Source organism: Zootoca vivipara, chromosome 10, assembly GCF_963506605.1.
Source record: "Zootoca vivipara chromosome 10, rZooViv1.1, whole genome shotgun sequence".
In the NCBI taxonomy this organism is placed as follows: domain Eukaryota; kingdom Metazoa; phylum Chordata; class Lepidosauria; order Squamata; family Lacertidae; genus Zootoca; species Zootoca vivipara.
Window position 1 is genome coordinate 61,400,855 of NC_083285.1, and position 16,335 is coordinate 61,417,189.

The 16,335-nt window shown below is 46.3% G+C and overlaps 1 protein-coding gene across 1 annotated transcript; it reads right to left on the bottom strand.

Moving 5' to 3' along the window:
* Positions 1-596: 596 nt before the first annotated feature.
* On the bottom strand, positions 597-13,390 carry CMAS (cytidine monophosphate N-acetylneuraminic acid synthetase). The gene is made up of 8 exons (XM_035128419.2): positions 13,065-13,390; positions 11,009-11,151; positions 9,406-9,561; positions 7,896-8,029; positions 6,707-6,801; positions 5,149-5,320; positions 3,818-3,971; positions 597-2,986 (listed from the first exon to the last, which is right to left on the bottom strand). The coding sequence occupies exons 1-8, from the start codon at positions 13,274-13,276 to the stop codon at positions 2,790-2,792; spliced, it is 1,263 nt and encodes a 420-aa protein (XP_034984310.1). The 5' UTR covers positions 13,277-13,390; the 3' UTR covers positions 597-2,789.
* Positions 13,391-16,335: the final 2,945 nt, after the last annotated feature.

Sequence of the window (16,335 nt, forward strand, 5' to 3'; positions counted from 1 at the left end):
TATCCTATATTTAAACAAGTAAGAAGATTCCTGCTGCTGGGAGGCCAAAGTCCATCTAATACAGTGGTACCTCTACTTACGAATAACTCTACAGTACTTATGAATGTTTCTACTTACGAATGGAGCTCCGTCCGCCATCTTGGATGTGGTTTAGATAGGATTTTTTCTACTTACGAATTTTTAGATAGGGTTGCTTCTACTTACGAATTTTTTCTCCCAATGCATTCCTATGGGATTTTTTTTACTTACAAATGTGCATTCGGAACGCATTAAATTCGTAAGTAGAGGTACCACTGTACAGAATTCTGTTGCTACCTGAGTGCAACAGCGCTCTCCTCACTTGCAGTTCCCAGCACCTGGTAATTTTTTGAATACAACAGTCAGAAAACAGTACACCAACCCTCCGCTCACGAGTAATTCAATATAAATTAATTGCTCATCTTTCTGCTTCATGCTTAGGTCTCGGGAGAAAAGAAGACCACTCCTTCGCAACTCCTCTCTTGTCTCTTCCCATCTGGCCAAAACACACTCCAGTTCATACATGGCTATTCCATTTTTTTGGGGGGTGGGGGAACAGAAGCTAAACATAGGCAAACCTATTTGCTGGTATTTTGCTCACAACAGTGGGGTTTTCTTCCAGTTCAACTCCTCTGGAAAGGTGACCAGTTTTGAATGTGGAGAACCACTAGGTTTTTAGAATTGGTTTCAGAGGTCCATATATCCAGCCTTGCCAGAAGGCGATTTCTGAGAAGGCAGACGACTGCAAAGCAGAAGCTTTAATCCGGTGCATGGGCGTACCCAGCATGGGGCAGGGGGGCAGCTGCCCCCCCGAAGCAGGGCAGCTGGAGAGGACAGGCAGGGGCGCTGCCTGCTGTGCTCCGCCTCAGCTTGCTTGGCTGAAGCAAAACGGCAGCAGCGGCAGTGAGGTGCCGCAGAGCATTGTGGGGCAGCACTTTCTGTGCTGTGCTCGCTGTGACTTGAAAGAGTGTGGGCTGAAGTTAGCCCAGGTCCAGCTGCTGCCTCGTTTTAGTCACTGCTGCCATTAAAGGAGTGGGCGAGACAGGAGTGCAAGCGCGGGTGGGTCCGTGTGCTGCCTTGTAAACGGCCCCCTTTTCTCTGGTTGGGTGGGTGGACATTGACCATGTCTCCTGGGGGGATCCTGGCCACGTCATTGCCAGCTAGCCAATCGGTTGGCTGGGGGCGTGTCTGGGGCGTGTCTGGTGTGCCCCCCCTAGCTTTGATCCTGGGTACGCCCATGATCCGGTGCATATTGGATCCATGCATAAATGTGACCCAGGCAACATTAAGCAAGGGTGGATACAAGTCTCTATGTGTGTGGTGCTTGCAAACAAGCAGAGCCTTCCAGATCATGATTACTGGGCCCGAGTGCATAGCAGCTAGCAAATGCCTCTATCGTCCTTTAAAACGAAACACCCATTGTGCGGTGCATTGTGCGGTTAAGTGCTTTCAGGGGGAGCTGATCCTCCAGTTAAACTCAGCCCAAAAGGACAGGACGGAAAACGTTTATCAGGCTGTGTTACGCCTTGCTGCAGCTGAGGGAGCTGAATGTTTGAATGGTCCCCTCATGTTAAACACAAAACAAAAACCCAACCCATCCCTTGCCGATTCAGAATTCAGCATTTTCGGGAGAAGTGTTGACCCTAGATTTTACTCAGCATGCAAGCCACTCTCCATCAATATATAGGAAGGGTTATAAAGAAGGCAGAATTATCATATGCACCCTCCAGAAAAAAAAAGGTTCTCCAATAAGATGGGATGGGGGGAGAAAAAGAGCATCAGACCTGAAGACCAGAATCAAAAGGTAGTGTAGCCTATGACCCGCAAGTAGGAATGGGCAGCATCTGTAGCAGAAATTTGGTTGCAAATGTCAAGCAGATAGCCAATCAGATGGCATCTTGAGCAGCAACTAATGGAACCAGGGCAGCCTATCGCTGCCTTTGTAGGAAGATTATGTGTCCATCAAGCCCAGGATTATTGATGGAGGGTCTACGGCCCTTTCACATTACCACTCGCCTGATCTTATTAACTGGAGATGCCGGGGTTTGAATCCGGGAACTTTCCACATATAAAGCATGCCACCCCTGAATTATGGGCCCCCAAATGTACAATCTGGAACAGCGGTGGGATTCAGTTTCTTGCAAACTTGAGAGTCCTTATACATAACCTTGCTGCAGGAGCACAATTTTTGAGAGATGGGACAATGGAGCGCCTGTATTCCTACTAGACAGGAGAGGGCAGACCCTTTCTCACATAGAAGACCACTCCCTATTCTGTTGGGAGCCGCCCAACCAGTGGCTGGGGAAACCCAGCCAGATGGGTGCAGTATAAATAATAAATTATTATTATCCCTGCAAGGAACTGAACTTTGAAAACAACAGCCCCTCCTCGTTCCCATCAAATCCGTTCCTAGCACAATAGCATTTGATACTGATAAAATCCTACATTTGCCTTAAAAAAACCCAAACCACCCAAAATCACATTTGAAAACAACAGGTCCATTCTAGCAAGACCCATGATGTTGAGCTATATTGCAATATTGGCTTGATCTGGCTGGCTTTTTTATGCCAGCATGGGACCACAACAGGAAACATAATGATTTGATTTAAATGCTTGGAAATCCATGCAATTTACAATTTCCCGAGAATGCCCTTTGGGATCCTTGAAATGTCAAAAAAAGAAAAAAAAGGGAAGAAAAGATCATTCAGTGAGTGAATGAAAGAAATGAATCAGGAGACTGTTTCCCCAAGGGTGGCGGCTTCAGAATTTTATCAGCAGAGTTTCTTTCCAGCTGAATTCACCTTTTCCATTAGGAGGAATATGTGCTCTGCAAACTCCCGGATCGCGCCACGGCCACCGTTGCATTTGCAGATGTAGCCCGTGGCTTTCTGGGCAGCAGGGCAGCCGTCGGCGGGGACGGCGCTCATGCCAGCTTTCTTCAGGCACTCCACATCCGATTCCTCATTTCCTGCCGCGACAGAGACACACATTTGATCAGGACCCTATCAACAAAAGCCCACCGCTAGTAGAAGACTGTTGGTTCTAAGCGTTCGTTCACCAAAGCTTCTGAATTTCATTCCCCAAAGAATGAAAGTGCTTGCAACAGTGCACCACAAAACCTAAGGTTTCATAGGATCACAGGATTGGAGAGTTAGAAGGGACCCGCCCCCAGGGTCATCTAATCCAACCCCCTGCACTGCAGGAATCACAGCTGTGCAGGAGAACTCCCCAGCACATTGGGAACAGGAGCCTTTGCTTGGTAAGCATTATAGTTTTGCTTGTATTCTTCAAGAGGAGATTCTCTAGGGTGGCTAATCTGTGGCCTTCAAGATGTTGCTGGACTACAGATCATGTTACACTTGGCCATTGGTCAAGCAGGCAAGGGCTGATGGGAGCTGGAGTTCAACAGCGTTTGGAAGGTCAAAGGATGGTCATCCCTAGATTAGACCAAACACGTAAAAAAACACCAAACCCTTAGATGCAAACTTTGACAAGAGCTGTCATAAGATACTTTAGATCGGGGCAGTCCAGCCTTGACATGGAACGCGAGGCTGCACCACTGCCTTGCTGTTTGTGTTGGAGGGAAGGCCGAAATTTGGCACCCTCCCATCCCTCATGCAATATGGTGTACATAATGAGAGCTTGTGGGTTGGCTCTCCGGTTGTTGATAGACTCCAGCTCCCAGCAGCTCCAGCCAGTGCAGCTAATGGCCAGGGATGATGGGAGTTGTAGTCCACAGGCTCCCCATCCCTGACATACAGCACAGAGCTAGATTTTTCATGTGGCGATCAGGCCTCACCTAAATACGCCACTTCCTTCCAGCAAAGCCCCATTTCCTTCCTCCATTTCTCTACGACCGGCAGCTTGTCAGCCACGTTGACTTCCGCAGCGCATCCCAAGTTCATGGCAGAAAGAGTCTTCGATGAGCAGTCCCTCTCGGAGATCAGCCGCACCTATGGACACAAGAAGAGCCTGCTGGATCAGGCCAAAGGCCCACCAAGTCCAGCATCCTGTTCTCACAGTGGCCGACCAGATGTCTGTAGGAAGCCTGCAAGGGGGACATGAGCAGGACAAGAGTACTATCCCAGACTGAGGTTTCCAGCAACTGGTATTCAGAAGCTCTACTGCCTCTAACTGTGGGAGCAGAGCATGTTAAAGAGGCCAGAAGAGGTCTCTAACATCTCCTCTTGAAGGCCTCTCACAGAGCAGCCACCGATAGTCTGCTCCTCTTTGAAAGCCATCTGGGTTAAGAGATGGAAAGACAAAGTCCCTACCAGAGAATAATGGCAAAATAAGCTGATGGATTACGCCGAAATGGCAAAACTGACTGGAAAGCTCAGGAACCAAGAAGACCAAAACTTCAATAAAAGAATGGGGGGAAATTTATAATTTACTTGAGAGACCACTGTAAGCAGATGAAAGCACTACCGTAGCAGGATTGCAATAACACTTGTAATGTAGAAGATGTTGTGGATTAAAAAGGAAAAGAGAAAAAAATTGGATGATGAAATAATATGCAGTTGAAAAGGTTTATGATAGGACCCATGGAAGGGAAAGGTGGGAAGTCTAGAGATTCAGAGAAATCTCTAAATATGGATATGTGTTTTGTATTGTTATAACTCTGTACTTGTAAAATCAAATAAAAATTATTTACACGCACACATACACAAAAAGAAACATACAAAGAAAAAAGAAAAAAAGAAAGTCAAAGGGGTTGGTGGCTACCACTGTTTTCTGGGGGAGTGAATTTTATCTTGTAATTTTTACAGGAGCTTTACACAATAGTTTTGCAACATGAAAAGCTCCTGTAAAAATAACACGATGAAATCTTTTTGGAACAAAACTTACTGCAGTAATTTGGGATGTTTTCTTTTTTCTTTTTGAGAACTCATACATGCAGTTCCTGAGTTTAGTGGGAGATGAGATAAACAGCCGCATTTAATCAAGGCAACAAAGCCCTGCTAAGCCCCTTTTAAAGTCCCAACCAAGCTGAGCCATATGCTTTTGAGGTTCTCTCCCCGAAATGCTGAGATCTAGAAACTTGCTTTCCTTACAACGAAAGGCAAGTTCCTCCTGGCAACCCTGACGGGTGAATCAACCGCAAGACAGCTGCAAGAAGCAAAGGCACACCTCGACACCTCTCTTCTGAAGCAGGCAGATTCCAGTTGCATCCCTGACGTCGTAGGAAAGAATCTCCTTCTCGTCTCCTGAGACGTAGATGTGGCCCGTGGTGAGGCATCCATCAATGGTACAAACCAGCAGCTTCACCTCTTTCAAGGCCTCTTTACCAAAGTAGCCGTACCTAGAAAGATGGGTGTGGCAATCATAAGTAAGGGGGTGGCGTCTGTGTGTTTGTGTGTGACATTTGCCTCTAACTATGCAATCTCACATGACTGGGGAAAGGGAAAACAAACGAGAGAATAAGAACTTCATTCTCACTGAGGTTGCAAACCTGCTTCTGGGCTGTACCACTTCTGTCTTCTTCTTTGGCAATCACTCATAGCTGAGCAAGATTGTCTTCCATAAACACAGTTTTAACAGTGAGTCCATAAGTGACTGTGGAGGCCAATTCTGGATCCACACAGTGGGGACATAGGTTTCTGGGTGGGAGTTGATCATGGTGAGGGTTTGCCAAGCGTGCCTTCCTCTTAGGACATTTCTCCCTTTCGTCCTTAGTTTGAGCATCTTCAAATCCCATGGCACCTTTGGTAAAGGCTGTTCTCCAATTGGAGCACTTGCAGGCCAGTGTTTCCCAGTTGTTGGTGTTTATACTACATTTGTTTAGATTTGCCTTGAGAGAGTCTTTAAACCTATTTAAACCACTTCTGTAGGAAGGCACCCACCCGATACAGTATATATTTCTTCTGATATGATTCCCTGAACAAGCAGGTGTCAGGAATAAAGGAAGCTAGCCTAGCCTCTCTTTTTTTTCCTTCGAAGAGGGCATTTTTGCATATAGGGGGATTTTTGCAAATTGGGGGATCCCCCGATCGCAGGATGGAGTGGTATAGCCCAGGCACAGGTTTGCAACCTCAATGAGGAATGGGCCATAGTGTGGCCAGACGTTTTAGGCACGTATTCCTTACAATTATGTTTTTTTAGCACTCTTTAATTAAAAAATTCATAAGGCAATTAACATTATTCATTTGCAAAAATTTCTTTTTTGTTGTGGGCATCTGTCTGTCAAGGGACACACCTAGGGGTGAAGTCAAACTGCTGGAGAATCAGAGCACCCACTGTGGCTGCAGAAACTGGTAAGTCGTAACAGCTGCCCCTCGCCTTAGCAGCACCTAAGTGACCTCTTCTGGAGCCTGGGCAGTGTGTGTGGAGGTCCTGGGCTGCCCAGGACTTGCTGATGTGGTCCAAAGGAAATCAGAGCAATACATTTGACACCAGCTTGGCTAAAGGAGTTGCTGGAAGGAGGCGTACAGTCTTAGGGACACCACTCTGGATTTGTGTAGCAGGGTTTCATCCTCCAGCCCTTTCTTCTCCCATTGCTGCCCCACAAGGCAAAGGGTAAAAAATTCTATACCATCATCATTCAGGGGGAAAAAAAACCCGTCCCATATGATGGTGAATGGCAGAACACGAACATTAAAACTACATTTATCTAAGAGAAACATATGTAATACAAACTAGAGCAAACTGTGGAGGCGCCAAATAAATGAAATATACACATTTATATTACCGCAGGACTCTTTGCTCTGCAATGGGCCAGTCAATGTCAACATCTATATCCACGCTATGCTCGGCGCGCATTTCGTAATAAGCCATTTTCCCACCCTAAGCAAAATTAAAAGAACACGCCAGTCAGTGTGGCTGAAGCAGAGAGGGAGGAAGGGGCAGAATATGCCAACATGTGGTATTTCATGTCAAATGACCTCTGGGGCACACGCAGCCACCTAGAGAGCAGCAGGGGCCTCTGCCCAACCCTTTCTCCAGCAGCAGACGGCATTCCCAACACAGAAGGAAGAAAAGGAAGGAAGTCTTCCACTTAATGCTTCCTGGAAGGGGCTCAAGGAGACCTGAGTTTAAGTGCCTAAGCAAGGCAAACTGATGGCTTTCTTAGACAGGTGTGAATGTGAACTAAAGTCTCTCTGGTCTTGCGCTACAATGGAGCCTCTTCCTACACCTTTCCACTTATTTATTTTGACTTGCCAAGGTTTATATCTTGTCCACTGCACTTCATGCGCCAGCCCAGACTGGACTACTGCAATGTGCTCCATGTGGGGCTGCCCTTGGAGACGGCTAGGAAGCATCAATTCAGGTCCAAATGCAGCAGCCAGATGACTGGATGGGGTATCATTAAAATCTCAGATAAGCACTGCTTTCCAGCAGTTGCCTTGGTGGGGAACAACAACCCAGGCAGGAAGTTCTAAACCTTCTCCCCTTTCAATTTTCCTGCCAAATCCCCCCACAGCTAGCCAAAAAGGTTGGTGTTTGCCCAGAAGGTGCCATTGCAACGTATTTATTCATCCCCTTTCTCCCCATTTTATCCCCACAACAACCCTGTGAGGTGGGTTAGGTTGAGAAACTGCCCAAGGTCACCCAGTGAGCTTCATTGCTGAGTTGGGACAAGTCTCAGTCCAGCACTCTTAAGAATTACACCACACGGGCCCTTTGAAGGGGGATTTTTGGTGGGGAAATGGCACAGGAGAGAAGAGACCCACCCACCCAGCCAGGATTCCTTCCCATAATGTAGGTGTTTGAAGAGCAATTAAGTTTGCTGCATTGAAATAAGTGTTGTATAGTGTTGGACTGAGACCTGAGAGACAGGAGCCTCAAAAGCTCCCCTTAGAAGACAAATTTCAAAAAGGAAAGGAGGAAAACTGTTAAGATGGGACGGACGAAATTCCCAGCTCAACATCTGCACCCACCTGCAAATACCCCTTTTCGATCAGGGGCCTTTTGGCAAAGTAGAAAGACCCGTTTTCATAGAGCTCTCCATCCCAGTCCTGCCGGCGGGGGCGCTTGGCCGGATTCAGATTTTGAGGTACTGTCACTTCACTTACTGATAAAAGATGGGGGGGGAAGGGGAGAAAGAGACGAGAGGCAAAAGAACAACATTAGTGAGGTGTAGGGGTGTGTGTGTGTGTGTGTGTGTGTACCATGAAGTCCAATGGCTGCTTGATTTTGAATCTCCGCTACCCTCGGGATTAAAACTGCACTTAATGCATGCAATGATGCTCTTTTTCACCTGTCTGAGACCTCTCCCTGTGGGGGTTTCGCAGTCCCCAGGGGGGATAAAAAATCAACGCTTTTTTAAAAAACGATTTATTTATTTATTTAAATCGGATTTATAAAATAAAATGCTTTTGGAGGAAAAATATTTCTATATATAGTTTTCTATTCAAGTTACGTTATAGTCCAAATGCTATTCATCAGGAAATAAGGATTTGTTTTAAGTTTTTCATGTGTGCTAAGACTCGGTCTGTTTTTAAAAACAACAACAACAACCACCCGTTTAACCACATCAGTTAACAAATATGGATACATATGCTATAATGTTATTGTTTTGGTTAAATAAATTGTTATTAAGGAAATGATTATTTTTCTCCTTCCAATAAAGTACAGCAGAAAAGTTGTTCAAATAGAAACAGTTAACTTATTAAACCTCACAATAATCTCATAATTATCTGTCAACGTATTTCTAATAGTATAACCAAATCAGTAATTATTGTTTGATATAACTGTAAAAACTACTCTGAAAATTTATTATTCCAAAAATGAAACCTTCACCTGGTTGCAAATATTAAGATTATATCAGCAAGAACGAGTCTTTCTGTAAAAAATAAAATAAAATAAAAAATAAACAAATAAAGTCTTACTGACGATTGGTTTAAATCGTGACTGAAATCGATTTGTTTTAAATCAAATCTACCCTGGCAGTCCCAAAAACAAATGAACGAGGCTCGAGGGGGGCTGGACTAGATGACCCTTGGTGTTCCTTTTGACTCCTATGATCTCCAGGATGCTCTAAAGGCTGACTACTCGGAGCTGTCAGACGGAGCTGGTTTGGGAGACATGGTGCCTGGCATTTCCAGGCAAAAGGGCATGAAAACCTCCAATGGCCCCAAAGGAGGAGAGGGATTCAGAGCAACTCACTTCCAAAATAAGACGGGCTCTAGCAAATGGCTGGATATTATCTGATCGCAGAGCTGATACAATGCAAATGGCAAATGACCGAGAATCAAAGATCGAGGATCAGTCTAATAAGGATAGATTGGGGGGGGGGGAATGTCTATGACTGCTTTTAAATTCACTTGGGAGTTTGAATATAGGATGGCATTGGTCTATTTATGGCACTTATGCATACGTAATAATGACGAAAAAACGATAATAATTTATATTTGCTTGAATGCTTTTATGAGAAGCGATACCGCTCACCTCCTTTTTTTATTTCGCTCCACCGGAACTGATGCCGCCTGACGACGGAGAACACGGAATCAAAGCCATCCTCACGGATCATTTTGGCCACCCTGGTAAGATCGGTGGGATGTAAACAAGGGGAAGTGGCTTGAATGTTTCCTATGACATCAACCTCTGAAGTGGGGAGGAAGAAAGGAGAAGAGAATGGCACAGAGGAGATGAATATCAGTGTTTAGGTAACAATGTGCAATATTACTCACAACGCATCAGTAGCATCTCCAGTACTACTACATTAAAATAAAGTTCAGGCGGAGACGTAAGAGAAGAAGAAGAGTTTGGATTTGATATCCCGCTTTATCACTACCGGAAGGAGTCTCAAAGCGGCTAACATTCTCCTTTCCCTTCCTCCCCCACAACAAACACTCTGTGAGGTGAGTGGGGCTGAGAGACTTCAGAGAAGTGTGACTAGCCCAAGGTCACCCAGCAGCTGCATGTGGAGGAGCGGAGATGCGAACCTGGTTCCCCAGATTACGAGTCTACCGCTCTTATCCACTACACCAGTGTTTCTCAACCTTTTTTGGGCCGCGGCACACTTGTTCCGTGAAAAAAATCACGAGGCACACCACCATTAAAAAAGTTAAAAAATTTAACTCTGTGCCGCCCTATATTGACTATATAATTATGACTGTAAGAAACACTTGCCAATTGCTGTGTTGGTTGCAATCTCCTGTAATAAGGCTTCACAAGCCGTCCGGCAGATCAGTGTTGTGTATTGGCGGCCGCCAGGCTCGTTTGCACTGAGCTTTGGGAAAGAGGAGGAGAAATATTGCTTTCCGGCGGGTCAGTGCCGCCTATTGGCGGCCGGCAGGCACATGACAATGCAAATCGCCCTTCTCGTCGCCGCACGTCGCGGCACACCAGCCAGCGTCTCGTGGCACACTAGTGTGCCGCGGAACAGCGGTTGAGAAACGCTGCACTACACCACACTGGCTCTCAAAACATCAGCAGGCTATTATCTTTAGCAGGACCAAATTTGAATTTAGCCACTAGCCTGGTAACCACTGGCAACATGAAATTCCACGCAGGTGAGCCAGAGGGGCAGAGCTCCATTCTTTGCTGGTCCCCAGCAGGCTAGTATATTAAAAACCAACCAACCAAAAACAAGCTAGTAACTTTTGCGGACTTGTTTACAAGGCTAACCTGAAAGTCATGAAACAGCAAACTGATGGTGTGTGTGTGTGTGTGTGTGTGTGTGTGTGTGTGTGTATGTGTGTAATCTCTCTCCCCCCCCAATTTCATACAATTCTTTAGAAACCATGAATGGACACCAGTTGCAAATGCAATTATTAGGCACGCTTCGCAGTTTCAAAGTGTTCAGCTTTGTTTACTAAATGCAAGTAAAATAAACACGCTGAATTAGAACAGTTTCCAACACAAACTCATATTTTTTTTCTGGTGCAAAATCACTACAATGTGAATTGCCTTATTTTGCCTCTTGCCTAAATCTTAAAGATGGTGATTTGATTACCGTATTTGTTTTCAATGTTTAAGCTGCCTTAAGAAAGGGGGGGGAGGAATATAAAAATATAGATACTTTTTAAAACAAAGGTGGGCGCCATACCATCGTGATACTGAAGGAACTCCACGATGGCATCTAGGGAGGTAGAGGAGTCTTTCGACACTTCCGAGCTTCTCCGGTGGACTTTTGCCCCAAACTGCTTGGCCACTTTCTCGATTTCGTCGTGGTCTGTGGAAACCCACACGCTGTCGGCAGGCAGAAGGCAGCAGCAACAAGTTATTGCCCAGACAGACAAGAAGGATCAAAGCTATTTCCCTACAGGCCACCGAGAACGGAAGTCACAAGAAAATAAAAAGAAAACCTTGCAAACATCGGAGATGTAATGCAGCTGCATACCGGTAATGCTCACATCTTCCTTTGTACCTAGCACAGAGATGAGGAATTTGCAGCCTTCTGAATGTTGTCAGGAACACTTCCCCCATCAATCTGTGACCGCTGGCTGGGCTGATGGGAGTTGGAGTCCAGCAACATCTGGAGAGCCACAGGTTCTCCATTTCTGCATTACAGCTCAGCCCACAGCTGTCAAGTTCACCCTTTTTTAAAGGGAAAATCCCTTATGCTGAATAGGCTTCCTCGCGAGAAAAGGGAAAACTTGACAGCTATGCCTCAGCCTTAGTGGCAGGCCTGTAAATAGCCAAGTAATTTGGTATCTCATGAGTGGGAATAATATCATAGCTGTCAAGTTCTCCTTTTTTAAAGGGAAATTCCCTTATGCTGAATAGGCTTCCTCGTGAGAACAGGGAAAACTTGACAGCTATGAATAATATCCAAGAGAGCAGAATGGAAGGCTCATGGGACGCCGACTTCAGTATCAAAAAGTGAGTTGTTAAATGCAACAGATAAGACAGATTGATCCTATGCATTTTTTTAAATAATTATTTATTGTTTTCAGCTGGAAAGGAAGAAAGGAGAGAAGAAGGCAACGTTCATGTCCAAGAGTCTCTCGCCAGAAAGAATAATAGAAATGTTGAGTTGGAAGGGACCCTGAGGGTCATCTAGCCCAACCCGCTTCAAAGAGTCCTGGGAACTCGGCAATCACAGTCCTTCAACTGCGACATGGATAAAGGAAACAAAGGCAACCAGGCCCATTCAAGCACAGCTGACTCAATGAAGTCCCTGTCACTCTGTGTCAACTTTTTACACACCACTACGCTCCAGATGCAGTTAAACCAGTTCTGGAGAGGACCCCCCCCCTCCCCCAACCACTACATACTGTATAGTCATTCGGGCATCCACCCAAAGGTGTGCCTTTATGGAACAACTTTTGACTGCTTTTATATGTATGGGGCACTGTTCTGAAATGTTTGTGTTGTTTTAGATCTATCTATCGAATTGCTTTTAAATTGTTATGGAAATTTTTAATAAATAAATTTGTGTGGCTGAAGCCATTGCAAAAGATAAAGTACAGTACATAAAACAGAAGAGAACACATTGCACAGTTAAAACAATTATTTGAAGCAGACATTCTGACACATTCTGCTCTCCTGAAGGATCCGATCAGCCCCACAAACCTTTCTCCTTCAAATTGCCACAGAACTGGCCACTTTTCCAGAGGTGTAGAAGTTCGTCCCTTAATAAAAAGTTAATCAAAGACCTAATTGGTTTCCCAAGCGGGAGATTTAAATGTCTGAACACAGCTGCTCTTGTCCTTCTAGACTGGGCAAGCCAGTAAGTAGTGGAGTAAATATTCAGGCACAATGACATATTTGTAGTTGTTTTTACGCCGTCATTGTTTAATTACAAAAAACGAACAACTGTTTCATTCTTTCTGTAAGCTGTTTTACAATCAAGCGGTATATAAAGTTTTCTGAAATGAATAAATAAACAAACACACAAGAGCCATTTTTTTAAAAAATGAAAAAAAACCACAGCAAGCCCGGACTATATATATAAATTAAGCTAAAAAACCTTGCTTTGAAAGAGAAAAAGAAGCGATTGCCTTGCACACCCCCCCCCCCAAACTCCTCTGTCCAATCTCCAGAGAGTCTCAAAATAACCCCGAAGTCTCGCCTGGAGACAAAAGAACTCTCACTCTTTGGGTGGGTGAAGTGGGGAGGGGGGGAGAGAAAAAGGAAATGGTAACCGCGCATGCGCACACCTCTGGAAGACGCCGGAGTCGAGGGCTGCCCTCAGCACCCAACCAATCAGAGGGACCCCGGCCAGGAGCTTAATGTTCTTCAGCGGGATTCCTTTGCTGCCGCCGCGAGCCAACACCAGCGCCGCCATATGCAGCGGCGGCCGGCCGGCATCTCCCGCCGGCTGGAGGGCGGAGGGCCCTCCCGAGGAGGAATCAGCGGCTGGCGCAGCCATTGCTTGCTGAGGGGGAAAAGAAGCCACCTTGGAAGCCACGTCCGTAGCCGCACCCCTTCGCGCATGCGCGGCGCTCGAGGAGCATGCCAGGAGGCATAGTTCGTTTGTTTTTAAGGCGCGTGGCTTCCTTCGGGCAAGGTGTTTTGGGAGTAGGGTTGTGCGCCTGCGCAGCAACTACGCCGAGGATGATGGGAAGTGTAGTTCGTTCGCCGAGGAGGGAGAACGGAAGCAGATGAGCAAAGTTGTTCGGGAGGGTGCAGAAGCTGGAGTTTCATTTTAGCCTGCAGAGTTCGTGGACACCCAGTGAATCTGAAATGCTGGAAGTTCCGCTGGGACGCATAAAGCGGGAAGCGCTTCTTCACGCAGGATATGGTTAATCTGTGGAACTCTCTACCACAGGAGGCAGTGGTGGTCACCGACTTAGATGACTTTGAAAGGGAATCATGAAAGAGGAGAGACAGCCACTAGCACCAGGGATGACTCTGCTGGGGATGGGGAGGGCCCTTGATCCCCACCAGAGCTATTATTATTATTATTATTATTATTATTATTATTATTATTATTATTATTATTATTATTTATACATACATACCCCACCCGTCTGGCTGGGTTTTCCCAGCCACACTGGGTGGCTCCCAACAGAATATTAAAAACACAATAAAAAAATCAAACATTAAAAACTTCCTGATAGAGGGCTGCCTTCAGATGTCTTCCAAAAGTCAGTTGTTTATTTTCTTGCCATCTGATGGGAGGGCATTCCACAGGGCGGGGGCCACTACCGAGAAGGCCCTCTGCCTAGCAAAGGAGCCCTGATGCCCCCCCGGCCACTCAACCATGAGTGGGGGAGCACCGGGGGTGGCTCTGCAGGGGATGGGGAGCCCTCCTGTGCCCCAGCTGAGCCATACAAACAAGCTGCTTTGTCCCAGCCCACTAGGTGCTGGGGTGAAACTGCCTCAGCTCCCTTAGTGAGAGCTGCAGCAATTTCATCCGGCGCGTCACAGGCTGATGCCCATGCAGCTTGTTTTCTCAACATTGCGCTATATTGCCAGACCGCAATATTCAGCTGGTGATATACCACGATGTTGAAAAGCTGATATCACCCAGCCCTAATGGGGAGGAGAACTTACGTGCATCATCTCAAGCTCTCTGGGCAAAAGGAGGGTTACAAATGTCATAAACACAGAGGTGGTCCTTGACAAACATCACATGAGTCAACAGTGTGATGCAGCAGCCAAAAAAGCCACTGCAATTCTGGGCTGCATGATGCACCAATAGGAGTATAGCATCTAGATCAAGGGAAGTAATAGTACCACTGTATTCCGCTCTGGTCAGACCTCACCTGGAGTACAGTGTCCAGGTCTGGGCACCACAGTTCAATAAGGATACTGACAAGCTGGAGCGTGTCCAGAGGAGGGCAACCAAAATGGTCAAAGGCCTGGAAACGATGCCTTATGAGGAACGGCTTAGGGAGCTGGGTATGTTTAGCCTGGAGAAGAGAAGGTTAAGGGGTGATATGATAGCCATGTTCAAATATATAAAAGGATGTCATATAGAGGAGGGAGAAAGGTTGTTTTGTGCTGCTCCAGAGAAGCGGACACTGAGCAATGGATTCAAGCTACAAGAAAGAAGATTTCACCTAAACATTAGGTGTAGACAGTAAGAGCTATTCCTCAGTGGAATTTGCTACCAATGAGTGTGGTGGAGTCTCCTTCTTTTGAGATCTTTAAGCAGAGGCTTGACAGCCTTATGTCAGGAATGCTTTGATGGTGTTTCCTGCTTGGCAGGGGGTTGGACTGGATGGCCCTTGTGGTCTCTTCCAACTCTATGATTATATGAAAGCACCTAATACAGGCCTGCAGCAGGGTTTATCTTTGTCCGGGGATGCGGAACCTGTGCCTTTCTGATGCTGTTGGACTCTAGCTCTCATCAGCTCTAGCAAGCATGGTCGGCGGTCAAGAATGATGGGAGCTGTGGTCCATCAACGTCTGGATCTCCACAGGTTCCCCATCACTGCCCTAGTCTAAAGGAAGAGAGGAAGTGCCTTTAATCTCCTGTATCTCACTGCAACGCAGCTTGTGTGATGCTCTCACCTAATGCTAATAATGCAGTTAGCAGTGGAGCTTTATCCTCTCAGAGCTGTCATTCCTGCAGTAAATTTTCAAGTCCTGCAGAGTGCAGCCTGGCCACAAGTGGGCAGGGGGGGAGCTTGCTTCTCTCTCTTACGGAGAAGGAGCATAGCAGCTCAGTGGCACCACATCTCTGTTACTGTCCCGGGTTCAATCCTTGACAACTCTGGGTAAGGGTGGGAATGGCCTCTGCCTGAAACCTTGGAGAGCTACCAAGATGGAAGGCAGATTCCTACATTCCTCTTCCTTTCTCTCTGGAATCTCAAGGCCTGAGGGGCTTCTTGCCATCAGTTCCTTAAGGGTGTTGGTCTCGCAAAATGTTGGTCTTTGAATTCACCCATTAGGGAAGTCTTGGTGCACCCTATATTGGGTTGCTCCCCATCTGCAAGGTCCATGTGAAGTCTGTGCTTGATGTTTAAAAGAATCTCCTCTTGTGCCCCAAGGCTTGAGGGCAGGGAATGGGAGTCCATCTCTCAGGATACCCTGGGGTGGGGTGGGCTGGAAAGAGAATCAGGCTGATGTCCTCCACCTAAAGCTGTGCTAAATCATGGATTTCCCCATTAACTCCATAGGCAGCTCTCACTTTCTCCTCAGGGAGGCAAAAAGGGAGCAAATTGGAAGGGAAAACTGGCTCTGAATCTCTGTCGTTCAGTCTCAGCTCCTGCCCACCTAGCAGTTCAAAAGCACATCAAAGTGCAAACAGATAAATAGGTACTGCTCCGGCATGAAGGTATACGGCATTTTTGTGTGCTGCTCTGATTAGCCAGAAGCGGCTTAGTCATGCTGGCCACATGACCTGGAAGCTGTCTGCGGACAAACGCCGGCTCCCTTGGCCTATAGAGCAAGGTGAACGCACAACCACAGAGTTGTTTGCGACTGGACCTAACGGTCAGGGGTCCCTTTACAAATGTAAATCATGAATGCAGAGAAGAA